This window comes from Desmodus rotundus, chromosome 9 (genome assembly GCF_022682495.2).
Source record: "Desmodus rotundus isolate HL8 chromosome 9, HLdesRot8A.1, whole genome shotgun sequence".
Lineage (NCBI taxonomy): Eukaryota > Metazoa > Chordata > Mammalia > Chiroptera > Phyllostomidae > Desmodus > Desmodus rotundus.
In genome coordinates, this window is record NC_071395.1 from 74,716,424 (window position 1) to 74,729,724 (window position 13,301).

At 46.3% G+C, this 13,301-nt stretch overlaps 1 protein-coding gene across 3 annotated transcripts in view; it reads left to right on the top strand.

The window, feature by feature from the left end:
• Positions 1 to 13,097, top strand: part of ZZEF1 (zinc finger ZZ-type and EF-hand domain containing 1) — a 110,624-nt gene extending 97,527 nt beyond the window's left edge. For all 3 annotated transcript variants that reach the window (XM_053910560.1, XM_053910561.1, XM_053910562.1), the window contains exons 50-55: positions 1,420 to 1,588; positions 1,766 to 1,864; positions 2,251 to 2,416; positions 7,881 to 8,034; positions 8,552 to 8,623; positions 10,458 to 13,097. In XM_053910560.1, coding sequence (XP_053766535.1) covers positions 1,420 to 1,588; positions 1,766 to 1,864; positions 2,251 to 2,416; positions 7,881 to 8,034; positions 8,552 to 8,623; positions 10,458 to 10,538 — 741 coding nt within the window. In that variant the 3' untranslated portion in view covers positions 10,539 to 13,097. The remainder of the gene's footprint in view (positions 1 to 1,419; positions 1,589 to 1,765; positions 1,865 to 2,250; positions 2,417 to 7,880; positions 8,035 to 8,551; positions 8,624 to 10,457) is intronic.
• The last annotated feature ends 204 nt before the right edge of the window (positions 13,098 to 13,301 follow it).

Sequence of the window (13,301 nt, forward strand, 5' to 3'; positions counted from 1 at the left end):
TCTCAACAACTCCCACAACAGCTCTTTCCTCTCCATACATCCCTGGCCAAGGAAGTGCTTCCTTAGTCTAAGCTGCAGTCTGCCTCCCTGAAGCCTGAGATTCTGTACAGCCAAGTCATCTCTCCTCCTGACCTGGTTTTAATAGAAATCAGTGGGCCACCTGACCTTGGAGGGGAGTTGACTCTTCCTGCAGCCAGGCTCCTTGGTGCCTTCCAGCAGTGAGTCTGCGTGTGGGTCTGAGTTCAGCCCCCACTCTATCTGTCTGCTGGTGATTCTGCCACACCTTAGAGACTCCTGCCCCTTTGTGTGGTGACTCAGAACTGAAAAGCCTCATGTGTTCCACCCTTAACTTCGTTCCTGCATGGGGCGAGGGGAGGTAGGAGTTTGGATGAGGCAGGTGTGGGATGGCCTATTATTCTCACTGACTTAATAATGCCACTTGCATTTCTTTAGCCCTTTTCAAAATGTTGGAGCTGGCAAGGCATATGCTTCTGGCAGGCCAGCGCCTTCTAGCAGCAGTGGTAGATGGCAGAGAAATTCATGAATTTCAATAGAACTTGGTTATTGCTCAGCTGAAACTTTGTTTTGCAGAACCTCCCTATTCTCTTCCTTCAAAGCCTCTTCTCTCCCTGTCTTCCTGGATCCAGCCCAACGTAGGCACATCTAGTGAGCTACCCAGTTATACCTCAAAGGGGACCACCTTATCTTCACCCCGACTCTCCTCCCCTTCTCTGGCTTCCTCACTCCTCACTGCTGGCCTTGCCCCAGCCCTGGCCTTGCTTCCCACCAGCTGTCAGAGTGATCCTGCACAACACAAACCTAAGGCTTTCTCCCGCTCACAACCTTTCCAGGGCTCCCCATGCCCTCCAGGCAAAGTCTAAAGGTCTTGTTTTAGCACACCAGCTTTCACTTTCATTCCTGCCAGCCTTTCCAGGGTTACCCCTGTCCCATCTCCCAAGCACTCGTACTCACCAAGTTCACCCTTTACCCAAGAACGTCAAGCTCCTTGCTGTTCCCGAACATGTCACTTTCCAGAGCTGTTCTGTTTGCCTGAAACGTGCCCCCACACAGTCGCATTCCCCTCACCTTGTCTTCCGCCATTCCTTCCTTTCTGTCCAGCTCCTCCTGTTCTCTTCATTCTTCACAACCCAAGCAGCCCTGCACTGCGGCTCTCTTTTGCCCTCCCCTCCTTCAAGTGAAGCCTGCTGGCCACGCCCCAGTCTGTACGAGTGTCGCTCCTACTGTGTTTGCAGCCCCATGGGAGCCCCCACCCCAGCTCGCTAGACTGAGAGCTCCTGGAAGGCAGCGCTGTAGCTTACTCGTTCTTACGTCCCCAGGTTCAATGGCAGGACTTGGCATGAGGTAAGCCCTCAGTAACTGACCAGTACCGACAAAAGCGTTCTCATTGCCTCTCCCTAGGATAAAGTTCACATTCCTGGTGCGATCTACCTCTCAATCAAATTCGATTCTCAATGCAATACAGAGGAAGGCTGTGATGAATTAGCCATGGCCAGCAGCAGTGACTTTCAGCAGGATCGACACAATTTCAGTGGGTCTCAACAGAAATGGAAAGATTTTGAGCTTCCAGGTAGTAAATAAATTCTTGGTTATATCAGTTCTTAACATTAAGTATTTAAACTTAAAACTGAAAAAGGAAATTATTGGAGGATTTTAAACGGGGTTTATTATATTTCATCAGAAGCACCTCACTTGCCATTCCCTGTTACTGCAGTGTCCTGACCTGTTCTGATTCTTGTGTGACCAGGGGACACTCTGTACTACCGCTTCACCTCTGACATGAGCAACACTGAGTGGGGCTACAAGTTCACTGTGACAGCCGGACACCTGGGGCGATTCCAGACAGGTGCGTGCTCGGCTGCTTCTGTCGGCACCGTCTCCCTGCCCGGGACCCTCTGTGGGTGCGAGTGCCGTTATGCCGTTGACCTTTGTTCCAGTCAGAGCAGGTATTTTTGTCTAAGGCTGCCACAGGCTTGTCTCACAAACCCCACACGTGCCACTCTAGAAAGTGCTACATAGTTGGCTAGTTGTGAGCCTGAATGGCCAGAGAGTAGAGCTACCTAAAAAAGGCGCTTGTTGTCTTAGAATTTGCCAGGGCATTTTTGCAAAAAAGGGAAAATAAAAATGTTGTCCCTATGTTGCTTTTACAAAAGACATTACTTCAGGCAAAATTTAAATGATCAGTTGTTACATTCTATTTATTAAAATATCTGTTCTGTGGGGGTTGCCCAGGATTTGAAATTTTGAAGCAGATGCTGTCAGAAGAAAGAGTTATTCCACACCTCCCCTTGGCCAAAATGTGGGAATGGCTGGTAGGCGTGGCCTGTCGCCAGACTGGTCATCAGCGATTGAAAGCGATCCACCTACTTCTGAGGATTGTGCGGTGCTGCACCCACAGGTAAGCGGCCTTCTGGATCTGCATCTTTCGCTGGGTGTTTGTTCTGTGAGTACCTCCTCCTCCTCTGTCGCCTGCCCCTTCCCTCTGGTAGTGATGTCTTTTAATGTCTTCCAGTTTATCGATCACTCCCTTTATGGTAGTACATTTGTTGTCCTGTCGGGGACATTCTAGCCTTACTTGAGGTCATGAATATATTTTCTGTGTTATCCTCCAGAAGCTTATTTGTTTTTTCTTTCACATTTGGATCTACAGTCAACATGGAATGAATTTTAGTGAATATATGAAGTGTAGGGGCCAAGATTAGTTGTTTCTCACAAGCGTCTCTACTTGAATATAAGGACCACCTTTTCCCTTGCCATACCTCCTGTGTCACAAAGTAGGCTTCCATCTGTGCCCGGGTCTGTGTCTGGTCTCTTTTGTTCCATTGGCCTTTTTTAATGTCCTTGTGCCAGAACCACACTGTCTTAAATCTTGTAGCTTTATAACAAACTTACATATCTAGTAGTATACATCCTTCAGCATAGTTCAACTTTTTTTTAATTCTTTTTTATTCTATCACAGTTGTCCCAATTTTTCCCACTTTGCCCTCCTCCGTTCCGTTCCACACCTTGCTCCCACAGTCCACCCCCACACCGTTGTCCATGTCCATGGGTCATTCATACACATTCTTTGACTACTCTCTTCCCCTTCTTTGCACTTTGCCCCTTCCCCTCTTTCCTCTGGCAGCTGTCAGTTTGTTCCCTGTTTCCACATCTCTGGTTTTATTTTGCTCATTAGTTCATTAGATTCCTCTTATAGGTGAGATCATATGGTATTTGTCTTTCACCAACTGGCTTATTTCGCTTAGCATAATGCTCTCTAGTTCCACCCATGCTGTCACGAAGGGAAGGAATTCCTTCTTTCTTTTTGCTGCATAGTATTCTGTCATGTAAATGTACCACAGTTTTATTTTGTTTGTATTTTTTAAAGACTGTATTTATTTATTTTTAGAGAGAGGGGGAGGGAGGGAGAAAGAGAGAGAAACATCAATGTGTGGTTGCCTCTTGTGCACCCCCACCTGGGGACCTGACCTGCAACCCAGGCATGTGCCCTGACTGGGAATCGAACCAGCAACCTTTCAGTTCACAGGACGGCATTCTATCCACTGAGCCACACCAGCCAGGGCATAAATGTACCACAGTTTTTTAATCCACTGATGGGAACTTAGGCTATTTCCAACACTTGGCTATTGTAAAAAGCGCTGCTATGAACATCAGGGTGCATAAGTGCTTTTGAATTGTTGTTTTGGTATTCTTAGGGTATATTCCCAGCAGTGTAATTGCTGGGTCAAAAGGCAGTTCCATTTTTACTTTTTGGGGAAATTCCATTCTGTTTCCACAGTGGCTGCACCAGTCTGCATTCCCACCAAGAGTGCACTAGGGTTCCCTTTTCTCCACATCCTCGCAAGCACTTATTTGTTGATTTATCAATGATGGCCATTCTGACCTGTGTAAGGTGATATCTCATTGTGGTTTTAATTTGCAACTCTCTGATGGCTAGTGATGCTGAGCATTTTTCATATGCCTAGGGGCCGTCTGTATGTCCTTAGAGAAGTGTCTATTCAGGTCCTCTGCCCATTTTTTTAATTGGATTGTTTGTCTTCCTGGTGTTAAGTTGTGTGAGTTCTTTAGATATTTTGGAGATTAAACCCTTACATGACGTATCATTGGCAAATATGTTTTCCCATACAGTTGGTTCCCTTTTCATTTTGATGATGGTTTCTTTAGCCCTGCAGAAGCTTTTCAATTGGATGTAGTCCCATTTGTTTATTTTTTCTGTTACATCTGGTGTATGGTGTAAGTTGGTGGTTAAGTTTCATTTTTTCGCATGTAGCTGTCCAGATGTCCCAATACCATTTGTTGAAGAGGCTATTTTTATACCATTTTATGCTTCTGCCCTGTTTGTCAAATAATAATTGACTGTGGAGACATAGGTTTATTTCTGGGCTCTCTGTTCTGTTCCATTGATCTATGTGTTTGTTTTTATGCCAGTACCAGGCTGTTTTGAGTACAGTGGCATTGTAATATAGTTTGATGTCAGGTATTGTGATCCCTCTAACTTTGTTCTTCTTTCTCAAGATTTCTGTGGCTATTCAGGGTCTTTTTTGGTTCCATATAAATTTTTGAAGTATTTCTTCTAGATCTGTGAAATATGCCATTGGTATTTTAATAGGAATTGCATTGAATCTATAGATTGCTTTGGGTAGTATGGACATTTTAATGATGTTAATTCTTCTAATCCATGAACAGAGTATATGCTTCCATTTATTTGTATCTTCTTCAATTTCTTTCTTCAGTGGTCTTCACTATTTTTAACCCTACATGTCCCTATAAATTTTAGAAGTAGTTTATTTTTTTTTCCAAATTTATTGACGTATAACCTACAAATACAGTTGTAATATATTTAAAGTGTAGAACACGATCACTTGATATATGTATACATTATGAAAGGGTGACTACCATCGAGCTAACACACCTGTCACTCCACAGTGTACAAGTGCTCACCCTTCCCCCCACATCCTTACCAGCATTCGTTATCTCTCTCTCTCTCTTTTTTTTTCATAATAACCCCGAGGAGATACCTCACCGTAGTTTTGACTTACATCTCCCTGGTAATTAGCGATGTTGTGTACCTTTTCATGTACCTGTTTGCCATTTTCATGTCTTCTTTGGAAAAACGTCTTTCAGATCCTTTACCCTTTGTTTCGGTCCCCACAGAGCTTTTACTGTTAAACAGATGCTAGCCACCGATTTCTTCCCTTTGACCTTTCCAGTTCTCTAGAGCAGTCAGTTCATCCCTTTTCTAGCAGATCCTCAGAACTGAGACCCAACAAAGAGTATCAGCAGGTATGTATATTACATCATCAGAGTATCATCAGTCATAGAGGCAGCAGGGGTCATAGGTTCACTCAATACAAAACATACCAATGATGAACATTCAGACTCCCCAATTCACATGTAAGGCATTTTTGAGTTAACTATTGTGGAATCCATTTAAAATATAATAGAAAATGAGCCTAAAATCATAAATTAAAAAGTGCTTAACTCATTATTTTAATTTGAGTCTTTGTAGTAAAAGCCCAAAAAAAGGACACAGGCAAGTAGAATAATTTTTTTTTACCAGCTTAGAATCAGCTTCTATTAGGCAGGTGTCTCAAAAGAGGACGTTCTCACAACAAAGAAGTGCTGCCACCGGCATACTTTGCCCATTTTTAAGTTGCATTATTTGTTGGGGTTTTGTTTTTTGCAGGGGGGGTTTGGTATTGAGTTGTATGAGTTTCTTATATACAGAATCCAGCAGAATAAGGCCTGCGTGAGTGTGGTTGGCAGGATAATAATATGGCTATAATAATTTATAGTTTTAATTTGAACATTTCACCTAAAATGTCATATGGTGTGCTTAAGTGTGATATTGTTATGTTACAGAATTACAAGCTTATGATTTGTAATAAAGATTTCTTAATAAAAAAGGAATGTTATTTGTGCCAGACCCTGTATTTTTGAATATTAACCCCTTAACACATACGTGGTTTGCAACTATTTTCTCCCATTCAGTAAGCTGCCTTATCATTTTGTGGTGGTTTCCTTTGCTGTGAATAAGCTTTTTAGTTTGATGTAGATCCACTTGTTTATTTTTACTTTTGGTGTCAATTCCAAAAATTATTGACAAGACCAATGTCAGGGAGCTTACCCCTGTGTTCTCTTCTAGGAGTTTTGCAGTTTTGGGTCTTACATGCAAATCTTTAGTCCATTTTGAGTTGATTTTTATGTATCATGTAAGATAGGGGTCCAGTTTCATTCTTTTGTATGTGGATATCTAGTTTTCCCAATGCCCTTGATTGGAGAGACTTTCCATTCCTTGTTGCATATTCTTGGCACATTTGTTGAAAATTAATTGACCATATGTGCATGGTTTTATTTCTGGGCTGTCTATTCTGTTCCATTGATCTGTGTGTCTATTTTTATAATGGTACAATACTGTTTTGATTACTATGGCTTTGTAATATAGTTTAAAATCAGGAAGTGTGATACTTTGAACCTTGTTCTTCTTTCTTAAGATTTCTATGGTTACTTGGGTTCTCTTGTAGTGCCATATGAATTTTAGAATTTTTTTTTCTATTTCTATAAAAAATGCCACTAAAACTTTGAATCTGTAGATTTTGCTTTGAGTAGTATGAACATTTAAACAATATTCTTTCAATTCATGAACACAGATTGTCTTTCCATTTATTTGTGGTTTCAATTTCTTTCACCAGTGTTTTATAGTTTTCAGTGTACGGATCTTTCACCTGCTTTGTTAAATTTATTCCTAAGTATTTTATTCTTTTTGGCCTTATTGTAAATGGGGTTGTTTTATTAATTTCTCTTTCTGATAGTTCATTGTCCGTGTATAGAAACACAACTGGTTTTTCCATATCAACTTTGTGTCTTTTAACTATACTGAATTTATTAGTTCTAACCATTTTTTGGTGGAATCTTGAGGATTTTCTATATATACTGTGTCATCTGCAATCAGAAACAGTTTTACTTCTTCCTTTCCAACTTTAATGCATTTATATCCTTTTCTTGCCTAATTGCTTTGGCTAGGACTTGCAGTATTGTGTTGAATAGAACTGGCAAGAGTGAGCATCCTTGCCTTGTTCCTGATTGGTTTATTTCTTAGACAATTTCACAGCATACATTAAAGAGAAAAGAGCAAAATTTAAGATCATATAAAATTATGTAAGTCCAAGAATATTATTTATTTCATAATTTTTCCCCTCTGAAGGATGTTGAACTGGAATTACAGCACAACCCCCTCTGAGTAAGGAAAGAACACGTCACTGCAGTCCCTCAGCAGGGCTCTGCTGAAAGGGGCTCTACGAGGAGAGACTTCTGGCCTGACGTGTATCTCTTGTGTCTCGTGAGCCTAAGAGCATAATAATGGTTGCTGTTGTCTTTTAAATCTTTTCTCCCCCTGATCATTAAAGCAGTGAGTGTTGTAGGAAATCTAGAAGACTGACAGGGACAACTACTGGTAATATTTTTTATGTATTTACTGTTGTTTTTAATGTGGTCACGTAATTGTGTATGCAGTTTAATTATTCAAATTTTATTTTATATATACAGTTTTATATTTTTTCCCACTTAACATTTATCTTGAGGTTTTTTTTTACGGTCATTGGAAGTTCTTTATAGCAACCATTTTTAAAGGTGTGCAGGTGGTTTGCACAAATGGGCTTCAGGGTCTCCTGTTCCCTTGGAGCCCTGTTTTGAAGTTAGGTTCTGCCCCTTTCCTTATTTGCTGGTGGTGAATACCTCTGGCTCTTCTTTAGGGGGAGAGTGGGTAGGACTGTCTCCTAACGACTGGACTAGATGTGGGGCAGGGGGTCAGAGCTGCATTTCACCTCGCCTGCCGTCCGCCTGACATGGTCCTCTTCCCACAGTGACCTCTGTGACCTTTCGCTGTTAAAGCCCCTGTGGCAGCTCTTCACCCACATGGAGTACAGCCTGTATGAAGACGTGCCACAGCCAGGCGTCCTGCTCCCCCTGCACCGTGCCCTCACCGAGCTCTTCTTTGTCACAGAGAACCGCGCCCAGGTGAGGGCCCTGCCTGCCTCTTGCCCCTGGTTTCCGGGCCAGGGCACAGCACCGCCGAGTGCTTGGCCTCCTCTGCTGCCCAGGACTCAGATCATAGCCCCATCCCCAGCCCTGGGGGACATGTGGTCGAGGTCTTGGCTGTCCTGCACAGGGAGGCAGACTATGGCCTGAGGCCCTCGCCTTCCAGCCCAAGCGGCACCTGGACCACTTATTTTATCAGGCCTAAAGCCAAGGGGGAAACTGCCTTGGATCAGCCCTTGATAATAGGGAGCTTTGGAAAATAAAACGGGTGGGTTCTTTTTTCTTCTCTTGTCCTCCCCTCAGCACAATAGACTTATTGAATGTGAGAGATGAAAGGGCTCCTCCTGGTCCAGCTCCTTCACGGCTCCTGAGTGAGGAGGTGCCCTGAGGCGCTGGCAGAGCGAGCACTGATTACCCACTTGAGGCTTCTGTGGTCGTGGGTAGGCACCTCCTAGGTGGCGGTCCGTCAGAGCTGCACCATGCTCTCTCTCCACAGGAGCTCGGCTTGCTGCAGGATTACCTGCTGGCCTTAACCACGGATGACCACCTTCTCCGCTGTGCGGCACAGGTACTCTCCCACCTCGGAGCTGGCCCTTGATGGCTGCCTGCCGGTGGCGGGCTGTCCCCATCACTGTGGCCGAGACAAAGACCCTCTGTGCTTGTGGCATGAGTGCAGAACACCCCCCGCCCCCCGCCCCAGGGTTTACACGGAGCTCCATTCCAGTTCAGTGCCTCCCTTCTGGCGTCAGAGGGAGCAGTCACACCCCATGTATGTGTCATTCACACTAAACTGAGGGGTCAGAAGACACTAGCAAGAATTTGTGTCTTTTAAACCAAAACAACTAATGCCTTAAATTTATAATTTGGCTGATCCCTGAAGTTTCCGTAGAGTCAGATTTCAGATATTTTGGGACGTGACTTTCTTCCCTGGCAGGAGAAGGCCTTTTCTGGCAGTCCTTTGGTCCCAGGACCACGTCACACTTTCAAATTATGGAGGATCCCAAAGAGCTTTTGTTTTCCTGCATCATATCATGCACATTGAAGTATACCACAGGAGATTAAACTAGATTTGAAATTAGAAATGAAGACAAAAATTTTAAACATTTATTTATCAATGTGTTTTAAAAAATAATAAGCCCTTTGCATGTTAACGTGAGCAGCGTGTCTTGTGGAAACCAGAGGGCGGCGTTGCGCTCCTTTCTGCGGATCTGCAACAGCTGCCTCAGCAGCGGGCAGCTGGGCCCGGGTCTGCCTCTGGGTTCGCTTGTTACGCTGTCACACCTTAGCCTCCGGGACCCCGCGCACACCAACCATGAGGGTGTGAAAGTGAAAAAGGCACAGGAGTGTCTTAGTGTCACTAGGTAGGAGTAGCTTTACTGTGCAGAGCACCCAAAAGGGTCTCAGGAACCCACAGGTCCCAGGCTCCATGATGAGAACCTCAGGGTCACAGGCTCCTCGACTGTCAAAGAGCATGTGGTCCAACCCCAAAGGGGACAGGGGGCCCTGAAGCTCTGAGAAAGCAGAGATACGCCCAGGGTCATACTTGAGTGGGCGTCCGGCAGGGACTCCCAGCCAGAGCGTCACACTGTTCCTGCCACGTTTTCTCAGGGAGCCCCTCCTCCTGCAGGAAGGGGTCAGATGCCTGCTTGGAAGCAGGGGTCCCCCATCAACTAGAGAACAGCTTGTGTGAATTCTCCTGAGAACAGAAGGCAGAGTAAAAACTACCCCCCCCCACCCCCCGCAACAGATGCCTGCCTGCCAGCACTGCCTGGTACCACCACCTCTGGCTGCATGACACAAATCGCAGTTTTGAGATTTGACCATTTTAGAACTGAAAGCTCAACAACGCATATCCCTGTGGGCTCCTCCCTCTTGCCTGTGCCTGTCTCCTGTCTCGTCACCCTCATTCTGACCATCCCCATAGCCCATCCACTTTGCTGAACCAGTGCCGCCCCTTCCCCCTGCCTGCCACCTTGTCCTCTCCCGGCCAGTCCCCCACTCCTGCCTTTAACTTGAAAACTCCCAACATTGCTTCCTGGGTCCCCAGCACTGACTGCTCATTTCTTCCCTTCTGCACCTTCATGCTGTTCCCTTTCCCTAAAGAACTTTTCCGGACCCCCACACACAGTGTCCCCTGAGCCCCTGGTGCTGTACCTGCCCCTCGCTTGGGGCAGTGATGATTTCTACCTTGTGTTTGAAGTTCTCATGTGGTCTAAGTAGCTTTTGTTTCTTGCTCCAGAATCTGGTCCTTCAGGTGAGGGGAACCATGTCGGGTTCGTGTCTTCCTTGCCCCTGCCCCCCTCAAATGCTCAACTGAGGGTTTTGTTCAGCCAGCACTTAATGAACCGAGCCAGGGAAGGAAAAGTCCTTGACACTGGCAATGACTCTCTCTCTCTCCACAGGCTCTGCAGAACATCGCTGCTATCAGTCTGGCCATCAACTACCCAAACAAGGCGACCTGCCTCTGGAATGTCCAGTGTTAGCTCTTGGTATGGCATGCATGGAACCAGCTAATCTGACCGTGGGGATTTTTACAGCCAATATCTAAACTCATTCAGGAAAATTCCTGTGGCGTCAATGCCTGGCTCTCTGTGAGCTCCCACTTCCACTCCGATCAGAATGCTGAGCCACGTATCCAAGAACGTCCCGCATCACAGGCTAGACACCTGAACATACCGTAGCACGTGAGAACAAGCAGAGCAATGCAGAATTATTCAGGGGGCTCTGGCAGGCAGCTCGCAAGAAGGTTGTTCAGAGACCAGCTTTCTCCAGGGTCTGTCCTTGCAGAAGCTGCCACCCAGGGAAGGCCTGGAAGCAGCCTCTCTGGAAAGGGTTTTGTCTCTGTTGAGCTGAAACTGCTTGTACTTGCCCTTAAGTGAAGCCCAATCTGCAGAGAGCCACCTATCTCAGCAAGGCCTCCAGCAGCGGCACTGGGCTTGGGAGCTCCTCTCTTGCTTTTGCTTCCTGAGACTGGCTAATCTAACCTGAAACCAGAGAGAGCAAGCCCGCCTACCACCACCTGGTCCCCAGTGTTTAGTACGGGAACGGTGCTGCGCCCGCTCCCTAGCCACAGGCTTCCCAGAGAAGTCCTCGGGGAGGACAGTGCCCTTGGGAACCGCCTGAGGGCCATCCGAGAGCGTCTGCTCACACACTGGCTCCCAGCATGTCCAAGTTTTTTCAGTTGTTGTTCTAACATATTTCGGTTTCCACCTCACGTTTTTAGAACAGAACTACACAGACTCCCCGGAGAGGGCCTCAGGGAATGACAAGCGGAATAGTCATTCAGGGGGACAGACTGGTGTGAAAGTGGCAGAAGTTAAGGAATCTCTTTAGCTTCTGTACCTAAAACGACTTGAAGTGTTATCAAGGAGATCTTATTTTAGAAGTAAAACAAACAAAAACACTTGATGATTTTATTTCCGCTCCGTGGTCGGTAACTCATCACGTTCGCCTCTGGGACTCGGCGTGGTTACTCGGCTGTTGCTTGTCTAGCAATAACTGCATTAGTTCTAATGAATGCTGCTTCCATTTTTCTTTCTATGGTTGTAGTCTTGCCCTGAAGTGCTGATTATTGTTCTTTCCAAAGCCACGCTCTGGAGTGTGAAGCGGGGTTGGCGTGTGGGCTGTCTACAAGCCTCCGTGGGACTCATGAGCGCAAGGAATGCCTGACGCTGCTGCCATTTAAGGGCGGGCGTCCAGGCTTTAGCACGTCCCACTACACAGCACCAAACCCCAGGAAGGCCCCTCACAGCCAGGCCAGAGCCAGAGGTCCGCACTGCCATGGCCTCTGAAGCCCCTCTGCAGGCTCCTCAGGCTGGAAAGCCCATGACTGCAGGTCCCAGGAGCATCTTACTACAAGGGTCCTTTTGCCTTCTGGGTGTGGAGGCCGAGATACAGAGCAACCTTCTGCAGCCCTAGAATTAGGTCCTCAGCCATGCCCCAGCTGCACATGGAAGGGAGAATTCAAAGGGGACAGAAACAAATGGGGCAGGTCTGACACCTGGTGTCCTGAGGCCCATTGCCCTGGTCAGCAAGGCCTGGGCCTGGCCTGGTCTCCGGTGGTGGGGGAATGTGAGGAGTCAGGCGCTGCCACAGGGGAAAAACCCCGTTCTTGTCTTGTGCTCTGCCCGCACTGCTGCCCAGACCTTGTAGGGTCCTCAGTGAGGAGGGAGGTCACAGAGAACAAGCAGTCCCACCGTGGGCTCAGACTCAGTGACTGCCCAGAAGATAGATATGACGATGGTGCCACTCACTGCTTGACCTTGCCATGCCACCCACCCCGTCTATGCCTGGACTGACTCATAGTGGAGTTGGGACAGAGGGGCAGGGCAGCTGGCACACCCTTCACAGCAGTTGCCACCAGCTTTGCTTCCTACCCTTCCATCAGGAAGACAAATTGTAAATAAACACTGGACTCCTCACAGCTTCTCTCTATACACCGCCCTTGCTGCTCTGGTCTCTCTGTACTTCAGTTTGCATAGAATAAGCCTAAGTTTTCCCTTCACACACAACTGTGATGTCATGTCCGGACCCACCTGGCCTGGCAGCCCTGCTCGCACCCTGCCTCTCTTCCAGCCACTAGGTGGCGCTGCTGAGCCAGGCCCTGCTCCCCTGGCCCTCTTGAGGCTGGGTGACGCCCTCGACTCCTGGTTCCCACCCGGTACCAGCAGTATCTGAACAGATTTCTGTCAAGACCAACATCCCTTTGATCCTTCTTAGGAGGCGGGATTGCCTGGAATGAGATAAATCTGGCCAGAATAAAGGTGTTGTGGAAACATGTGCCTAATCTATAAAGAAATTTCTGTTCCAAATCATGTATAATGTATAAACAGACACTGTTCCTAATGAGGAGTGACTTATTTTCATCATAGATTTTAATTTGTTTTCTTACGGGTTTACAATTTTGGATTTTTCCTATTTGGTTGGAAGAAAGAATTTTGATTATATCAGCTGAGTTCAGCCTGTAAAAAGAATGTTAAGTTGTGGGTAAAATATGCAAATGAAGAGAAATATATTGTACAAATTCTATATAAAAAAGTAAAACTGTGTGGGCCTTTTTTTTCTCCTTCCCCTCCTTCTGCCTTTTGTGAAAATTATGCTTAGAGTCCCTACCAAGCCCAAATTGATGGAATTTCAACAATCTCCCTGCCTCAGGCTCAGAAGGAATCAGGAAAGCCCTAGGCTCTGGGCTGTACCTCCCACCATACCTCACTGAGCCTGGCTGCAGCCCTGCAGGAGACTCACCA